Source organism: Helicoverpa zea, chromosome 27, assembly GCF_022581195.2.
Source record: "Helicoverpa zea isolate HzStark_Cry1AcR chromosome 27, ilHelZeax1.1, whole genome shotgun sequence".
Lineage (NCBI taxonomy): Eukaryota > Metazoa > Arthropoda > Insecta > Lepidoptera > Noctuidae > Helicoverpa > Helicoverpa zea.
In genome coordinates, this window is record NC_061478.1 from 1454272 (window position 1) to 1472102 (window position 17831).

The following is a 17831-nucleotide window of genomic DNA, read 5'->3' on the forward strand; positions in this document are numbered from 1 at the left end:
CCGGGATAAAATATAGCCTATTTTACTCGGGAAGAGTGTAGCCTTCCAACTGTGGAAGAATTTTCTAAAATCTGTTTAGTGATTTCGGAGCCTTTAAGTATGGTACAAACAAACAAAAAATGGTTTCCTCTTAAATTAGTATCATAGGCGAGCTGAGTGCCGATGGCATTGCTAATTTTATATGTTACTTAAACAAAACACTGGCATTTATAAAATCAGTCTGGGCTATGAGTTATTTAGCAATCGGCTTTGTTCGTAATTACCCAAATATTTATTTTTAGTCTTTTTTTTTGCATAGCAAAATAAAAGAGATTAGCCAACTGCGCAGGACATATCATAGTGCACAAGCATTTACTTGGACACAGGTGCACTCACTACTCCTTCAGTCTCATAGCGCGGACGGCAATCCGACACCACCGGAGAGAGATCACAAGCAGGACCGACATTAACGTGCTCTCCGATGCACGGGTGTATCAATCACCAACTTATCAGGCTCATGGCTCCTTTGTGAGTTTCTTAAACCCACAAAGCAATTTCGGCTGGACCCGGGAATCGAACCCAAGACCTCGTGCACATAGCGCCAACGAGGCTGTTAAAAATTTAGATAAATAAAACTACAAATACATAACAGTTAAATGATTTAATTACAAAAAATATATAAAATAACAAAATAATCTTTTACTGCACAATAACTAGCCATTTCACACATTAACCACTACTCAATCAATGTCCAAATTCATGCCATTTTTCCAAATTCTAAGTGCCTCTGGTATGTCCATTTTCCCAGGTACTTTATCAAATGGATAATTTTTAAAGTCTTGCCAAAATATCGGTCGGACTGTGCGGTAACCATTATCGAATTCTGCTAGTTTTTCAATATCATCTTTGTCCAGGTTAAAGTCGAAAATGGATGCATTTTCTAAGACCCTTGAGAGTGTTACTGTTTTTGGGATTGTGATTATTCCTCGTTCATACTGAAAAGAGAGAAAATATAGATTACTTTAGGTAATCATAAGTCATCATCATCTTAAGAGGATTTATTAAATTTGTTGTCTCACTGCTGGGCATAGGCTTCTTTTCACACTGAAAAGGATTGAGCGTTAAGTTGTGGTAACTTTCCAAATGAAAATGACATCATTTGAAGAGGCTTTAGGTACCAAATTCAACTACTCAATACCTGACTTTTAATCTAGGTTTGTTTTTTAGTGATGTTCGTTCAAGATACCTACCCTACCCTTGAACACCTTAGTTTTATAAAACGCATGGTAAACTAAGTTATTCATAAAACCACTGTTCTCTTTGAAAATTGAACATTAAAAATTCATAGTAGATAGGTAAATAGTTGTTTTGAGAACTTGGTTGAGATTATAAGACCCGGCGCCCATTATCGGCATCGGCACGACTGAGGATTTTAGGTGGCAAATAGCAATATACATTAACATAATGACAATAAAGTAGAAATTTCTATGATATATCGGTCGTAATAACAAAAATACCGCTTCGGTATGCTTAAGGTTGCTGCATCGGCAGCCTTAAGAATGCTTCGGAATGCTTCGGCATCCTTCGGTACGCCGCCGGCGCCGAGGCAGCACTCGGGGATAGCTTGCCCTAGCTTGTGCGGCATGCTAAAGGACGCCTCGTCATCCCTAAGAACGTTGCAGCATGCCAAAGCATGTAGGATGCCGAAGGATCCTGTTCTTTGCCGATGCCGATAATGGGCGCCGGGCCTAAGAGATCTCCCGACTGTGATTATTCAACTTGTTTCTTTCTTTTTTGCGCATAAGGTTTTTTCAATTGGTAAATCTAATTAAGTTAGTAAATAAAGTAAATACTATAGGTAGATATATAATCATGTTTTTGTGTGAAGGATTAAGAACAACAGGCTCAACAGGTTTTTCTACTTTTCTGTATCCATAGTTCATTGTACCAGAGCAGGTCGGCTGTCATTGAACATCCTTGGCAGTCGTTACGGGTAGTCTAACCAAGGGTATTGGGTTGCCCGGGTAACTGGGTTGAGGGGGTCAGATAGGGCAGTCGCTCCTTGTAAAGCGTTGGTACTCAGCTACATTCGGTTAGACTGGAAGCCAACCCCAACATAGTTGGGAAAAGGCTCGGAGGGAGGATGATGAGTTCATTGTACCAGAGACATGCTATACCTAAGGATTGTTTTGCTCAATACTATTCATTTTAATCTACTCGTGGATATTTGTACTGCCTTGTTAATTGAAAAGAGCATAATTTTTTTTCTGGAATCTACCTACATCATAATATAGTACATTACATCTATGAATATACCTAATTAAAATATAAAGTTAAAATGTTGTTTGTCTCTTTCAGTCTCCTCTGCCTTTCAAATTCTTCAGCTATCCTACATATTATATTAGTATTTTTAGGATTTTTATTAGGTACTAGGTTCCGCCAGCGGCTTCGCCCGCGTGGTGTGTTGATAAAAAGTAGCCTATGTATTAATCCAGGGTTTACCTATCTACATACGAAATTTCAACCAAATCGGTAAAGCAGTTTTTGCGTGATTGAATAACAAACATACATCCATACATTCTCACAAACTTTCACGTTTATAATATAAGTAGGATTGGGAATCAGAAAGAAATGGCGAGTTTTTTCTCTCTTATTTAAACCTGCACAACTTGACAGTCATGTCTGTATAGGTATTTGGTTGGGGTATTTCAATTTAATTCTTATATTATTTTTTCTCATAATTTGATCTCAATAGTTTTAAGATTTTTGTTTCGGCGGAGGGTAAGCCTGGTGTTCTGTAATACACTACTACTTCAGACACTAGTCTCTATGTTTAAAGCTCCTTGTATCCAAAAATCATGTATTTTGATGATGAGAAATAAAATAAAATAGATTGATTGATTGTATTTGAGGAGTTTCCAATTAAATTACCTATCTATTTACTCAACAAAATGTCTACTAACTCTCTGACAATTATTAGAGCTACATCATTTTGGATCGCATTTATAAATAAAACACAAAAGTAAAATTAAAATTATTTACTAACTAAAATTCATGTATTATAAAAAGAAAAACATTAATAATTAATAATAAAAAAAACATTTTATTCATATTTAAGAAAATACATTATTAAATTATAGGTAGGTAATACTATCAAATGCAACATTACAAGCGAAAAAAAAATACATATTTTGTCAAAACTACGCTGATTAACCGGGCACTCCACATATTAACCAAGCAAAAAACTTATTCAATATCCAAATTAATGCCATTCTTCCATTTCCTCAGAGACTCGGGTATTTCCATTTTCCCAGGTACTTTGTCAAATGGATAATTCTCATAATCTTGCCAAAATATTGGTCGAAGTGTACGAAAACCAACGTCGAATTTAGCTAAAGTATCCATTTCAGAGTTGTCCAGGTTAAAGTCGAAAATAGATCCGTTTTCTAACACTCTTGAGTGGGTCACTGTTTTTGGGATACTTACTATGCCGCGTTGGTACTGAAATTTTGTAAAAAACAATTAGTATATAGCCTTTTCCCAATTATTTTGGGGTCAGCTTAACCAGATGCAGCTCCATGACACAGTGAGTGTCTATCTGACCTCCTCGACCCTGTCGCCCAGCTAACATTTTAATAAGTGACTTACAAAAAACAGTCACTACATGAAAACTACTGCATCTGATTAGACAAAGCCAATATCAATATTCCAAAAAGTACAGCTAAGAATAAAAAATAAATATGTACCTACATACAATGAAACAAATATGAAAAATAATTTTCAGACATACACATATTATAGGACAAACAAAACAAATAATTACTTACCTTGAGACAACACATTTTCCATTGAGACACCAGCAAAATAATAATAAATACAATATACGCCACAATATACATCAAAAGAAACAATGTGAATCAAAGTGGCATAAGTTAATTAAACAATACCAATATAAGCCATTAGGACACATTATATGAAAAAGCTTCCCGTGGGTGACGACTTCACTCATCCGGACAAAAAGTTGTAGAATAGCCTAAAGGTTATGGCACAGTATAGCGGCACCGCAACAGCACGGCTCCACACCAGCATTTAAGTTGTCATTCAATTTAGAGCATTAAATCGTGTATATTATAATATATTGCGTAATGTCGATATGAAAAAGCCAACGGCGAGCAGTCAGCGTGCTTGCCGCTTCCACACAACTCGACTCGCCGCCCGCGTGCTGACCTCATGCGTACAGCGCGCCGACGGCGTGCTAATTGCGCGCCGACTCCGAGCCGGTAGCGAAACAACGTCATTGCTTCGTGTTCAATCATAACTGTCTTAAAATAATATTGAGTTTGCGGTGACAGCAAGTTTACACCTCGCGGCCGGCGCGCGGCCGGCGCGCCGACGGCGAGCGGACGGCGCGCCAACGGCGAGCAGACAGCGCGTGGTTGGCGCGCTGGCAGCTAGCCGTAGTCTTAATTCGAGGCGACGCCGTGCTGCAGCCGTGCTGTTGCGGTGCTGCTATAATGTGCCATGTCCCTAACACTGAAATAACTTTTTATATCGATCTAGCAGTTCACGAGATCCGCACGTTTAAACAAACAAACTTTAAAGTCAGGAGATAATCACTTTTGCCTTGAGCGCAAGTTATTGTTAATGCTCACTCCTTCTCTGTATGAGAAGAGGCCTGTGCCCAGCAGTGGGACGATACAAAAGCTGATGTGGGTTGATGATAATAACCCCAGACTATTTCACACATATCGAACCCACAACCTCGAACTTAGCAAATACTTTAACTACGCCATCTTGTCGCCTTTACGTATACGCATAGCAAATATCAAATACAAACAAAAAAAACACCTTATTCCCACATTTCTTTTCCAAATATAATCAAAAAATTTCCTTACCAAATATCTCAAAGTTACTTGAGTAACAGTTTTCCCGTATTTCTTAGCGATGGCAACCATGGTGGGGTTATTGAGTTTCGGCTCGGGGCTGTTCGGAGCGCTTCGGGAGGGCACCATGGTCCCGAACGGCGAGTAGGCGACTGTCAACACTTTGTGAGACGAGCAGTAGTCTACTAGGTCTTTTTGACCGAGGTTTAGGTTAATCTGAAAAAGAGGGTAATAGGGATTATAGAGGTTGATAAGAAAATGAAAGGGGTTAAATGAGGATTACAGAGAGATAAAAGTCTTTTTAGAATATTTGGAACAAGTGAGAGTAGGATCAGTTTACAAATTACTATCAAATATTAAAAAGGAATATGAGTGGGTACACCTAATTTTTAATTAATATGCCAACTAGGTATATTTATTTTAATGATAACTTCAAATCGAAGATAATTAAGTATAACCAGGTACGCAGAAAGTTTAATGTTCATCTGATCATATTTGTAATATCTAATAACCACGGAAAGACTATCGAAGAGTCATAATAGAATTAAAACATTTCACTAATAGATTATAGACATTTTTACGAAATCCTTTACTTTGGACTTCGGGCCAAATGAGTGTATATATTGTCCTCAGAAATTAATTTCGAGCCGTCATTAAAATTGGCGTGAACTGTCTCTTCCTCAAAAAAATTAAATCACTGCCAAAAATCAACTAATTTCTCAAAACATCTTACCTCAACCTGATTCACAGCCGGCGGGACCTTACAATTGGCTAGCAACCTCTTCATCTGTTCTAGATTAAAGTTGGATACTCCGATGGACTTGGCTAGCCCTTTCTGTAGAACTATCTCGAAGCCGCGCCACGTTTCTAGGTAGTCTATCTTCTCGTCTACTCCTTCTTGCTAGGAGAAGAAAGGAAGATATTGAAATTTAAAAAAAACGGGTAAGAGTGCGTGTCGTATTTAAATACCTCGAATCAAATACTGCAAAATACGAAAGTTTGGAAGAAAGAAATACCTAAAACATACTAGCAGATTTTCCGCTAGGTTTTTTCAAGCAGATTAAATAGTAATTTTTGTATCTAGACTGTAGTCGATTCTTTGAAATGGATGGTTAATAGTCATTTTTGTATGTAGGGTACATTTTAGTGGATTCTTTGAAATGGATGGTTTGAAAACACAATTGAACCTAGTGAGTGGCGCTGTTGTCGATCAGTAGGAATGCAGAGTCAACTTGTAGAGGTGTATTATATAATTCTATTATATTTCAACACTGCGTAGGTACCTGCGCGAGTAGATTGCTCCCATATGAAGGTTGCAGTGTCGCGGACATGTTAGTAATGTTCGCGCGCAATGTGTTACTGTTTGCTAGAGCGAGTACACCACGAGATACATGCCCTGTGCCGAACAGTGCCGCACACCAGTGATAGATTTATGACATTAACCTCATTCAAGTAACGGCAAATTCCTTTCTAGAGAAAGAAATTCCTTTCTAGGGAAATAAATTTGCCAAAAAATAAAGAATTTGAAAATACTAGAGTAAGCAAAACTACAGATACAAATAATATTGGGAACCGCCCTTAATGTATGGTTCACTTACCGAGATAGACATAGGCCAGTGCATGAGCACCAGGTCTACATAGTCCAGGTTGAGTCTCCTCAGGGAGTCTCGCACTGACACCTCCACGTCTGCCTCGCGGTGGTAGTGGTGCCAAACCTGAAGAGAAGGTGGATTTCCATTAAAATATCATAAATAAATAAATAACACCTTTACACACGGTCGGTTAACCCCATGGTAAGCTATTTATTAACTTGAGTTACAGGTGCTAAGTCAGCAACCCCAGCGGGGCCCAGTGGGGCCAAGGCCTGCCGTTACCGCAGCCCTGGTACATATAAAGCGTTACCGCAGCCCTGGTACATATAATGCCTACGACGGAACACGACGGTTAATGCCTACGACGGAGTCTGACACTCTCTCACCGCTGCTAACCCACAGCGGGAGGGGTCATTTGATGATCTTTGACGTCATAAAAAAATTATAGTCGCTAACACAACTGAAAAACTGCATATACTTTATAGGTACCGGGAATCGAAGCCGGGACCATCAGTTCGTCAGCCCGATGTGGTGTCCATAGCGCCAACGAGGTACCTACATATTATGTCGCTAATTATAAAACAATAGTGTGTCGCCATTATTTGCACTCCAGCTATACAACGGGTTGAGATTTAATTGTTTGTTTATGTTATGTATATTTCATTGTTATATGTATATGCATCGTCTAATGCAGTCGTTACGGGTAGTTGGATGTCAGAAAGTCTGACTACTAGTTTTACCTAAGGGGTATCGTTTACCGGGTTAAGGAGGTCAGATAGGCAGTCGCTACTTGTAAAGCACTGGTACTCAGCTGCATCTGGTTAGACTGGAAGCCGACCCCAACATAGTTGATAAAAGGCTCGGGAGAGAGAGGGAAAACTAACCTTAGTAGTAATAAAAAGATCCTCTCTCTTCACGACGCCATCTTGGATTTTCTTGTTGACAATCTTCCCGACTTCCGGCTCCATTCTATAGAGGTGGGCGGTGTCTATGTGTCTATATCCAATGTCTATGGCGTACGAGAGAGCTTCGTTCATCTTTGGCATGCCTGCTGCGCTGAATTCGAACTGAAATATTTAGGAAGATATTTTAGTTAGGTATTTATACATACAAGCTGTTGATTTGCATCCGTGCCATATTCAAGGAGGTAATTATGCTAATGATTCTCGACCCAAATCAATAAAAAAATTGGTACGTAATTTTTTTTCGGAATTCCGTAAATGTCATCTGAGTGCTTAGTGCGAGTTTTCGTGAATTTTTTTACGGACTCACATGAGAGCGCGTATACTAAGATTTGTATGCAGTGTTGCCAACTTAGTGGATTTTCCACTAATACTGGTGGTTTAAGTCCCCTATTTAGTGGCGAAATGTTGAAAGTACTGCGGGTCAAGTAGCGAAATGTAAGTTTTGTGGTACAACTTTAAGGAGTTACTATGGAGATTTGAAGTCTCACGGAATGTCAAAAAAGCATCTACAAAACAAAAAGGTGAACGACTACTATATAATTATATTAAGTACTCATTCATTGGTCAAATGCGTAACTAAACAATTTGTGAAACTACTACGCCGATTATAATTTGTGAAGGATTCGGATCGGGTCGGATGAATTGCTAAACAGATGTAATGCTTTGTCTGTTTTAATTTTCTATCGTTGCCGAGTTACATCTTTGGATGATTAAATTGTTTTAGGTTACAATAAAATATAAACAATATTTTTTAGTGGTGAATTTGGTGATTTTAAGTGTGGGATAAATTTTTGTTAGTGGTTTTCTGGTGGTTTTAAAAGTTGACTCTGGTGGTAAGCTTCTACAACTGTTGGCAACACTGTTTGTATGGAACAAAAACAGGTTCCAATTTTTGACACTAGGTGGAGCTGTTTTTGTTCCATACAAATCTTAGTATACGCGCTCTCATGTGAGTCCGTAAAAAAATTCACGAAAACTCGCACTAAGCACTCAGGCCTTATTTAAACTTGGCGCATATGTTACTGGCCTTAAACCCGTGCTGCACCCTCACACAAACGCAAACACAAAGCATACGCAACGATCACTCATAAATTTCATTCATAAAATTGGGTTACTTCTGAAATACCACGACATTACAATGACAAAAAAAGCAGTGCATATTAGTTATTTCCCATCTACTGTAATTCCAATCGATTATTTACGTATTGTATGTCCTCCTCCTGAACTATGGCACAAACGCAAATCAACACCTTGTATTAACGAAGTCTTTTGGTAAACTAACAGTTACTGGTAACTTGGTTGAGGAGGTCAGATAGGCAGTCACCATGTGTCACACTGATGAATATGGTTTTATTCTTGCTGTGTTTCATAGCCCATTTACCGAGGAAGGCTATAGTCTACCTTTCCTCGTAACACGTGAGGAACCACAGGTAGGGCTGCCATCTCGAATTTCGCCAAACCCGGACAAACATTAAAAAAACCCGGACATTTGGCGTAAATAGCATTTTTTCCCCGAACGAGTACGATTTTGTTTAAACAAAATAATACCTATTTTGTAATCCATTTACTATTAACATATAGTTAAATTTAATGAGGTGCTTTCCTACCTGAAAAGTGTCCGGGTTTTCCCCGGACGCTTCTAGAAAACCCGCCCGGACGTCCCCCGGACGGGGTCAAAACGAGGACAAATCCGGGGAAACCCGGACGGATGGCAGCCCTAACCACAGGGAACAGCTACTAGTATATTTATAGTGTGATCAATAATTGTTTGTGTTATGATAAAAAAGAGCAGTTATTGTTTATAGATGTTCAAAAATATCTTTGACATATTATTGGTTAAGTTATATTCTTAGTTATATGAAGTAGATAAAAATCGGTGATCCCTTAGACTTAAGTGTTATTTACAGTTAGCAGAAATTAATTAGAATTATTATAGGATTAGATAATTCATTATGATAGTTACTTTAATTTTTGTTAGAGTACTCACCGAAAATGGTTTGCTCGGACCGGACGCCTCCTATTTAGGTAAAATCCAGAAGAAGTGTTAGTTAGGTACAAGCATGCAAAAACTACAGTTTAGTAAATAAAACTACTAACTACTATTAGAAGAATGATTAAATAGAACTATAACAAAAAAAGTTACTATTATTTAAATTAAACACAAAAAAATGATAAAGTTAGAAGAGAAACATTGTGCTATTAGCCATTACAGCACTTTCACACTAGCGGATTTTTCGCTCGGTTTTTCAAACGGATGGTACGGACCGATGTGCAAGAACAATTATTGACAACTACCAGGGGCCCGATTCTCCTAAGTTAATAATGTCAAAATTGAATAGAAATCGAATCACAATATGATCGCAATAGCAGTTTTAGCCATATCGGGCATTCTGCTACTAATATAAGACCAATCGTATTCCAACGACATTCGATTGGTTTGCGATTGGTCTGCTATTTTGATGATTTTGGTCTGTACGGTAGTTTTCTCTAGAATCATATTGCAATCGTAAATCATTTGCAGACAAAATGATTCATTATTGAATGACAAGAATTATATAAAGATTAGGAGAATCGGGCCCCTGTTCAAACGATGACACGTGAACCGCACGACAGGTTTTTGTCGCCCGGAAAAAAACCGAACGGCAAATCCGAGGATGTGAAAACGGTTTTAAAAGATGTTATAGCTAGCAGAAATTAATTACAATTATTATTAGATAAGATAATTAATTATGACAAAATAATTGTGATAGTTAATTTATGCTAAAAGAGCAGTTAAAAGATGTTATAGGTATTTAACTATATAATATTAGTAAAGATTTTCTACGGATTACAGAGAGTTAATTTTAAAATTATCTTACATCTTCGTCCATGCCCAACCAAGTTCCGTAGCCGAGTACCGGGATATCGCGACCATCGTTCAGCTTGAAAGTAGGAATGTTTACCTGTAATTAAAAGAAAAAGGTTCATCATCATCATCTCAGCCATAGGACGTCCACTGCTGAACATAGGCCTCCCCCTTAGATCTCCACAGATACCTGTTGGAGGCGACCTGCATCCAGCATCTTCCGGCGACCTTTACAAGGTCGTCTGTCCACCTTGTTAGTGGACGTCCTACGCTGCGCTTGCTAGTCCGTGGTCTCCACTCAAGCACTGGTTCGATTAGAATAAACTTATACCTGACTGTGTTTCGGAGGGCACGTTAAACTGTAGGTCCCGGCATGGAACATCTTTGGCAGTCGTTACAGGTAGTCAGAAGCCAGTAAGTCTGACACGAGTCTTACGAAGGGTTGCCCGGGTAACTGGGTTGAGGAGGTCAGATAGGCAGTCGCTTCTTGTAAAACACTCGGCACTCAGCTGCATCCGGTTAGACTCGAAGCCGACCCCAATATAGTTGGGAAAAGGCTCGGGAGATGATGATCAATTCTATATATTTTGCGAAAGAATGTTACTGGTGAGGTGACGGCAGATAGCATGGCGGCATGACGGCAGCAGATAGTATGGAAGGAGAAAACATGCTGCGCCGACACCAAATAATATTGGGATAAGGGCAGGAGGATGATGAGAGAACAAATATAGGTTTTATAAGATTGCTGTGGTGATGAATAATTACTTATTATACAATTTTATTTTTGTTTTGATAATTAGTGTTGTATAACTTAACTAGATAAACTCTGAACTGTAAGCGATAAAGTAAAATATAGAATGTTTACTAATAATAGTTTATTTATACTTGTTTTTGGATGTTTGTTGCTACCCTATGTAATTACCTTACAAACTCGTATATGGTTATGCTCACAATCTTTTTCAACCGCCTTCCCAAAAGGAGTATGGTCTCAATTCGTACAATGCAGACCCGAGTTGACCGGCAATTATTTTTTTTAAACAAAATTTTGAATTTAATCATAGTTTTTAGTCAGTCTTATACCGGCTTATTAGGTGCCTGATCATTGTAATGTGCATATTACCAATACTACCATTCATCTTCATACTGATTTATGAGCCCAAACATACTATCAGCCGACTAAAAGTTTGCAGTGTGGTTTCTCTAAATCTGCCATAGACGTTAGATAGGAAACAAAAAAAGAGACGTGTTTAATTGATTCAAGTACGTGGTAAGCTTGTGGCACATTATAGGGTCTCAGCACACATATGGGATCGGAAAGGGATCGTCACCGTATCGCCTCGAGCCGTTCAGAATGGTTTGTATTAAACTCCCTACTGCAACGCACACTAATCGGAATAATAACGTAATCGCCTCGCCTCGGAACAGGCTCCGAACTTGAATTCCCGCGCTTACGGCTCATCGTCCCCGCGCTTACGTTTCTCCGTCCCCGCGCTTACGTCTCTCCGTACCCGAGCTCACATCTCTTCGTCCACCCTTTCCCCTTTCCCCTCCCGCGACTTGCCTGCTAAAGACGCCGCCATTCGCAAGGAGTATTTCATTCGTGTTGCGCGTATGTTTTATTTAAAATTTTAAGTTCGATTCAAACACAAAATAACGATGCAAAGGGAGAAACTTATTGAAGAAGTGAGAAAATATCCATATTTATATGACTTAAGTGATGCTTAATACAGCATACCAGGGGGCGGCGAGGCGTAAGCGCGGTGTCGCGTAGCCGTAGCCGAGTTGACGTACAGGCGCTGCTGATACGCTTTCGTTACGTGCATACGGTAGGTTGACGCCTGGTTGACAGCGAGGCGAAAGGCTTTACGGTTACGATCCCTTTCCGATCCCATATGTGTGCTGAGACCTTATAGCAGCACCGCAACAGCACGGTTGCAGCACGGCGTCGCCTCGAATTAAGACTACGGCTAGCTGCCAGCGCGCCAACCACGCGCTGTCTGCTCGCCGTCGGCGCTCCGTCAGCTCGCCGTCGGCGCGCCGGCCGCGCGCCGGCCGCGAGGTGTAAACTTGCTGTCACCGCAAACTCAATATTATTTTAAGACGATTATGATTGATGTTATGATTGAACACGACGTAATGAAGTTGTTTCGCTGCCGGCTCGGAGTCGGCGCGCAATTAGCACGCCCGCCGTAGGCGCGCTGTACGCATGAGGTCAGCACGCGGGCGGCGAGTCGAGTTGTGTGGAAGCGGCAAGCACGCTGACTGCTCGCCGTTGGCTTTTTCATATCGACATTACGAAATATATTATAATATACAGATACACGATTTAATGCTCTAAATTGAATGACAACTTAAATGCTGGTGTGGAGCCGTGCTGTTGCGGTGCCGCTATGATGTGCCATAACCTGTAATCTTTACACCTTTTTATTTACAGCACTTTTATAAAATCATATCCGTGGCGAGTATTGATAAAACCAGTGCTTAATTAATTAAATCCATAAATATTAAGTAGGTACACCATAGGTACGCTTTATTATTAAGTTTGTAATTAGGTAAATTGTTTGTTTAATATTAATATGACATTTTATTGCACGCTTAAATATTTTAATGAAACGAAGTGATCCCCTTATCGATTTCTAGCAAATGAACCGAATCTGAAATATCTTAGAAACCAAGTATAAACTACTAGTTGCTCCTCACGCTTTCACTGGCGTCTGCTAAGAACCTAGGAACTATTTCCCGCACCCGGTTAAAATGTCTAGCCTATTGAAATTATTTATTTTGTAGTAAGTACCTACTTAGTTGATTAACTCTAGACTATCTGTGTACCTTTCATTTGAATCGGTTCAGTAGTTTTAGCGTGAAAGCGTGAGACACAGTAACTTTCGCATTTATAATCAAGTCTGGATAACTTACCTAGGACAAACTATTATTTTACTATATCTTGATGTAGTAATGTAATTACGATACAAAATTTCAGACTTATCTACACTAATATTATAAAGAGGAAATATTTGATTGTTTGTTTGACATGAAAAGGCTCCAAAACTAGTTGACACATTTGAAAAATCATTTCACTGTCGGAAAGCTAGACTCTTCCCGAGTAACATAGGCCATATTTTATCCCGGTACGGGCAGTAGTTCCCACGGCACGCGGGTTAAACCGCGGGCAAACGGCTAGTCTAGGTATACTAATATTATAAAGAGGAAAACTTTGTTTGTTTGTTTGGTTGTAATGGATAAACTCAAAAACTACTGGACCGATTTAAAATATTCTTTCACCATTATCTGCGAGTAACATAGGCTATATTTTATCCCTGTGCGGGCAGTAGTTTCACCAGGACGCGGGTGAAACCGCGGGCAAACGGCCAGTTACTTAGTTATAATCTCAATTTATACAGACTTATCTGAAATATAAACCTACACATAACTGGTTAATCAGAACACTCTGGATTTATTGATTAGATAAAAGATTTATAAGTACACGGAAAAACGCTAGACGGATTACAACTATGTTACTGGCCAATATTTCATATGAGTATATTGGTTTTTACATTGTCATCATAATAGTGAAATTGCACTTTTTTGAATCCCAAAACGTGACTTCTCAAATTTTATCTCGCTCTCTTAAAAATGGGTATGACTTAGGATTGTGCCTTGGGGAATCCCATAGAAAAACTTGGTTTTTCAGATAAAGTACCTTCAGATCAAAATGCAGAATTCGTGATATATGTTAATTCTTAGGCGGTTTATACTTGTAGTACCTGCTCAAGATTTTATTAAGATCATAAAACTTCGATTTTTAAGGATTTTGGCTATGAAGACAGTATCGAAAGGCCGTCGAAAATCTGAAAAATCTCACGATTTATCAAGTGCAAGGCTTATAAATATTGAGTTAAAGATCGGTAAGTTTGCTTAACCAGTTCTGAAAACATTGTCATCTTGTCGCTTTCAAGCCAACACTATTTGGATACACAGATAGTCTAGAGACCTGAGAAAGGACAAAAGCTACATCTTACCCGGCTGCTGGAAGTGGTTCTCAAGGGACGTGAGTAAAACCACAGGGAACAGCCAATACTAAATTTTAATTGGCTTTGTTCGCACGAGTTACCGCGGCCCTGGTACATAAAAGGCCTACGACGGAACACGACGGCTTTTAGTCAGTAAGAGTCTGACACTCCCTCACCGCTGCTAACCCACAGCAGGAGGGGCCATTTGATGATTTTTGCCATCATTAAAAAAAGGCCAAAAGACAGAACCTAGACGGTTCTACATGAATTTTCACAGTCAATTTTCAAAGTAAACGGTTGTTTTATGAAAAAATTGTCGTTTATGTTGTCGATGAAAATGGGCCTAAATACATATACGAGTGCATTTATTAACGCATATTTTTTGATAACCCTGAATACTGTAGTAAGGAAATGATAAATATCGTATTATTTAGGCATTATCAGGCAGCTATATTTATTTTATCTTGACTGTGTTGAAGATTACTAGTTTGTTATTGTTTTTATACTACGTGTATTAAATTAATTGTAACTTACATAATTTATATATTTACTAAATTAAACATAAACCGACGTCAGTAATATAGTATGTCCATCTAAACCTTCTTCCACAGATTACTATTATAATATGTAGTTACTAGTGTTACTATTCTGGGCCGCGATTCTCCTAATTTTACTTAAGCGTCATACGATTCACGTTCGACTCGATTCGACTGAGATCCGATCCCGACTCGATTACGATTGAAGCGTATGTGGCATTCCGCTATTTTTTCTTTGAAATAAACGTTTTTATCCTTTTCTGTCATTCAATAATGAATCATTTTGTCTGCAAATGATTTACGATTGCAAAATGATTGTACAGCAAACTACCGTATGGACCAAAATCACCAAAATAGCAGACCAATCGCACACCAATCAAATGTCAATCGAATGCGATTGGTCTTTTATTAGTAGCAGAATGCCCGATATGGTTAAAACTGCTATTGCGATTCGATTTCTACTCGATTTTGACATTATTAACTTAGGAGAATCGGGCCCCTGTTCTACACACAAACAGCCAAGCGTGATATAATCGCACAAAAATATACAAACATCCAATCAGGTCAAATTGAGAACCTCCTTTTCTTTGCAGTCGATTAAAAAAATAGCGAAACAATAATTAAGTTCCTATGTGAATGGTTGTGTGTGAATTTCGGTTGTTTCCTATGCTTTCGCAATGAAACGGCAGAATCGATTCAGATAAAACTGCAGATGAAACTACCTACTTTGAGAGCCTACTCTTTAAAAATATATCTGAATAATATTATGTGACTGAGAGTACGTTTGTTTCCTATGCTTTAACTCTGAAACGGCTGAATTGACTCCGATGAAATCTGGCCTTTACAGAGCTGAGTTTAAACGGGTGTATTATTGTGATCTTGATGTGTCGAGACGTCGGAAACATTCACCAATAGCTAACTTAAATCTTCATAAGCAATGTTTTAAAATCACATGTAGCTTAAAATAATTATTAACTATCGTGGTATGTTGGTACCTAAGTACTTGGTAATTACACTAAAACATCTAGTTATCGCCAGGTAGGTAGGTAGTTAGAAAATTATTATGTAGGCAAGTAAGTATTAGCTAGGCAAATAGGAATTAATTAGGTATCTATAAACCAACCTACTGAATTTCCTTGAAATAAACCTACGTAAATTATATGAACGCTGGTAGTTAAATAAAATATACCAGGTACTTTAAAAAAATCGAGTACCCCTGTCATATCTGTCCTAAGTATTTTCAATTACATTTAAAAAAATCGTTTCACTCAAATATTCAAAATAAATAATAAAACGTAAAAATAAACTCACGCGCGCCATTTTGAACCACCGTCTGCGAACTTTGACAGCTAACAGCTCACTGGCTCGCCGGCAGCTAGCCACAGATTATAAACAAACGGCCAAAGATCATGCAATGCAGATACGATATCGGTGACGCTAAAGGTTTTGTACCTACTGTTGAGATAAAGTTTTGGGTTGTTGTAATCGTTAGCGTAATCCTGTGGGTGATAGGAAATCCGGTAAAGTATGACTTGGATTTTTTTTTAACCGATTTTCTAAAAAGGTGGTATTCAATTCGGATGTTAGTATTTTTGTTAATTTTGATTTTTAATTAAAGTATGTATGTATGTATGAACCTAGATGTAGTAAAGAAGCTAAAACATTCCTGCCTTACATTTTATCTTAACGGCGAAGAAATACAGGGGCCGGATTCTCCTAAGTTAATAATGTCAAAATCGAATAGAAATCGAATCGCAATATGATCGCAATAGCAGTTTTAACCATATCGGGCATTCTGCTACTAATAAAAGACCAATCGTATTCGATTGACATTTGATTGGTGTGCGATTGGTCTGCTATTTTGGTAATTTTGGTCTATACGGTAGTTTGCTGTACAATCATTTTGCAATCGTAAATCATTTGCAGACAAAATGATTCATTATTGAATGACAGAAAAGGATAAAAACGTTTAATTCAAAGAAAAAATAGCGGAATGCCACATACGCTTCAATCGTAATCGAGTCGAAATCGGATCTCAGTCGAATCGAGTCGAACGTCAATCGTATGTCGCTTAAGTAAAATTAGGAGAATCGGACCCCAGTATGTATGGTGATTATCCCTCCTCCTTACAATCAACCAGACTGACGGTGATGACGATTTTTTCAGCTGGTTACGTTGGGTTACCCTGTGTAGAAAAGTACACGATTTTTATAAGGAAGGGATGTAGGTATGTATAACCGGCTCTCAAAAAACAGTTTCTTGAAGATGACAAATAGTGAAGTATAAATTAGGTACTTACCTTTCGATTAAGATGAATCTAGTATCTAGAAAACTATAGGCGCCATTGGAGACGGAGAGGCTACATTTAATCTCGGGACATGGTGATGTTAAATCTACGCATAAATTGTCACATATAATCTTAATAGGTTTGTATAATCAATTTTGAATAGTTTGCAATTTAACTGCGAATCACCTGCGAATATCCAGTCTGTTTATTTTAATCTACCTACATGAAGTTATTCCTGCCGAACGTCGTATGTTGACAATACATATAGAATAGAACGAGTACTATTTTCATAGCATGCCTACGTAAACAAGTTTTAAATTATAACATTTATAGCTCTATAAAGTCCCAGTAATTTTGCAAAGTCATGACCATAATTTTCTGGGAAATAAAATTTCGGTTAATCTGAAATAATTTGCTGGCATAGTAAACACGGAATAAAGCGATAATAATTTGCAATTAATCAAATGACGCTAATGGAGATTTGTGACGCTAATATTGCATAAAAGTTGCGAAATAGTTTTATCTTGGTTTTATCCAAATTTTATCTTTAAACTTTTACAACGCCATCTGTTAGAATTTTCTTGTAACAATAACGCACTCTGGTTGCTACAATTGTAATTAATAATTAAAACCGACAGATGTCGCTAATATAGGAATGAACCTTACAGCGCCATCTATTCGATTTTTTATGTAACAGCAAGTCACTGTAGTGACTCATATTGTTACAGTTACCG

The 17831-nt window shown here is 38.3% G+C and overlaps 1 protein-coding gene across 4 annotated transcripts; it reads right to left on the reverse strand.

Annotated features, from left to right (window-relative positions):
• Positions 1 to 625: 625 nt before the first annotated feature.
• On the reverse strand, positions 626 to 16199 carry LOC124643428 (aldo-keto reductase AKR2E4-like). 4 transcript variants are annotated; one of them, XM_047182413.1, is made up of 8 exons: positions 16122 to 16199; positions 10278 to 10361; positions 9407 to 9436; positions 7339 to 7521; positions 6461 to 6577; positions 5596 to 5763; positions 4875 to 5078; positions 626 to 974 (listed from the first exon to the last, which is right to left on the reverse strand). In XM_047182413.1, the coding sequence occupies exons 1-8, from the start codon at positions 16128 to 16130 to the stop codon at positions 720 to 722; spliced, it is 1050 nt and encodes a 349-aa protein (XP_047038369.1). In that variant the 5' UTR covers positions 16131 to 16199; the 3' UTR covers positions 626 to 719. The 4 variants fall into 4 exon arrangements, with proteins under 4 accessions (XP_047038369.1, XP_047038371.1, XP_047038368.1 ...); XM_047182412.1 differs by lacking the exon at positions 626 to 974 and adding an exon at positions 3063 to 3480 and having other exon boundaries at positions 16122 to 16197; XM_047182415.1 differs by lacking the exon at positions 9407 to 9436 and having other exon boundaries at positions 16122 to 16196.
• Between the last annotated feature and the right edge of the window lie 1632 nt (positions 16200 to 17831).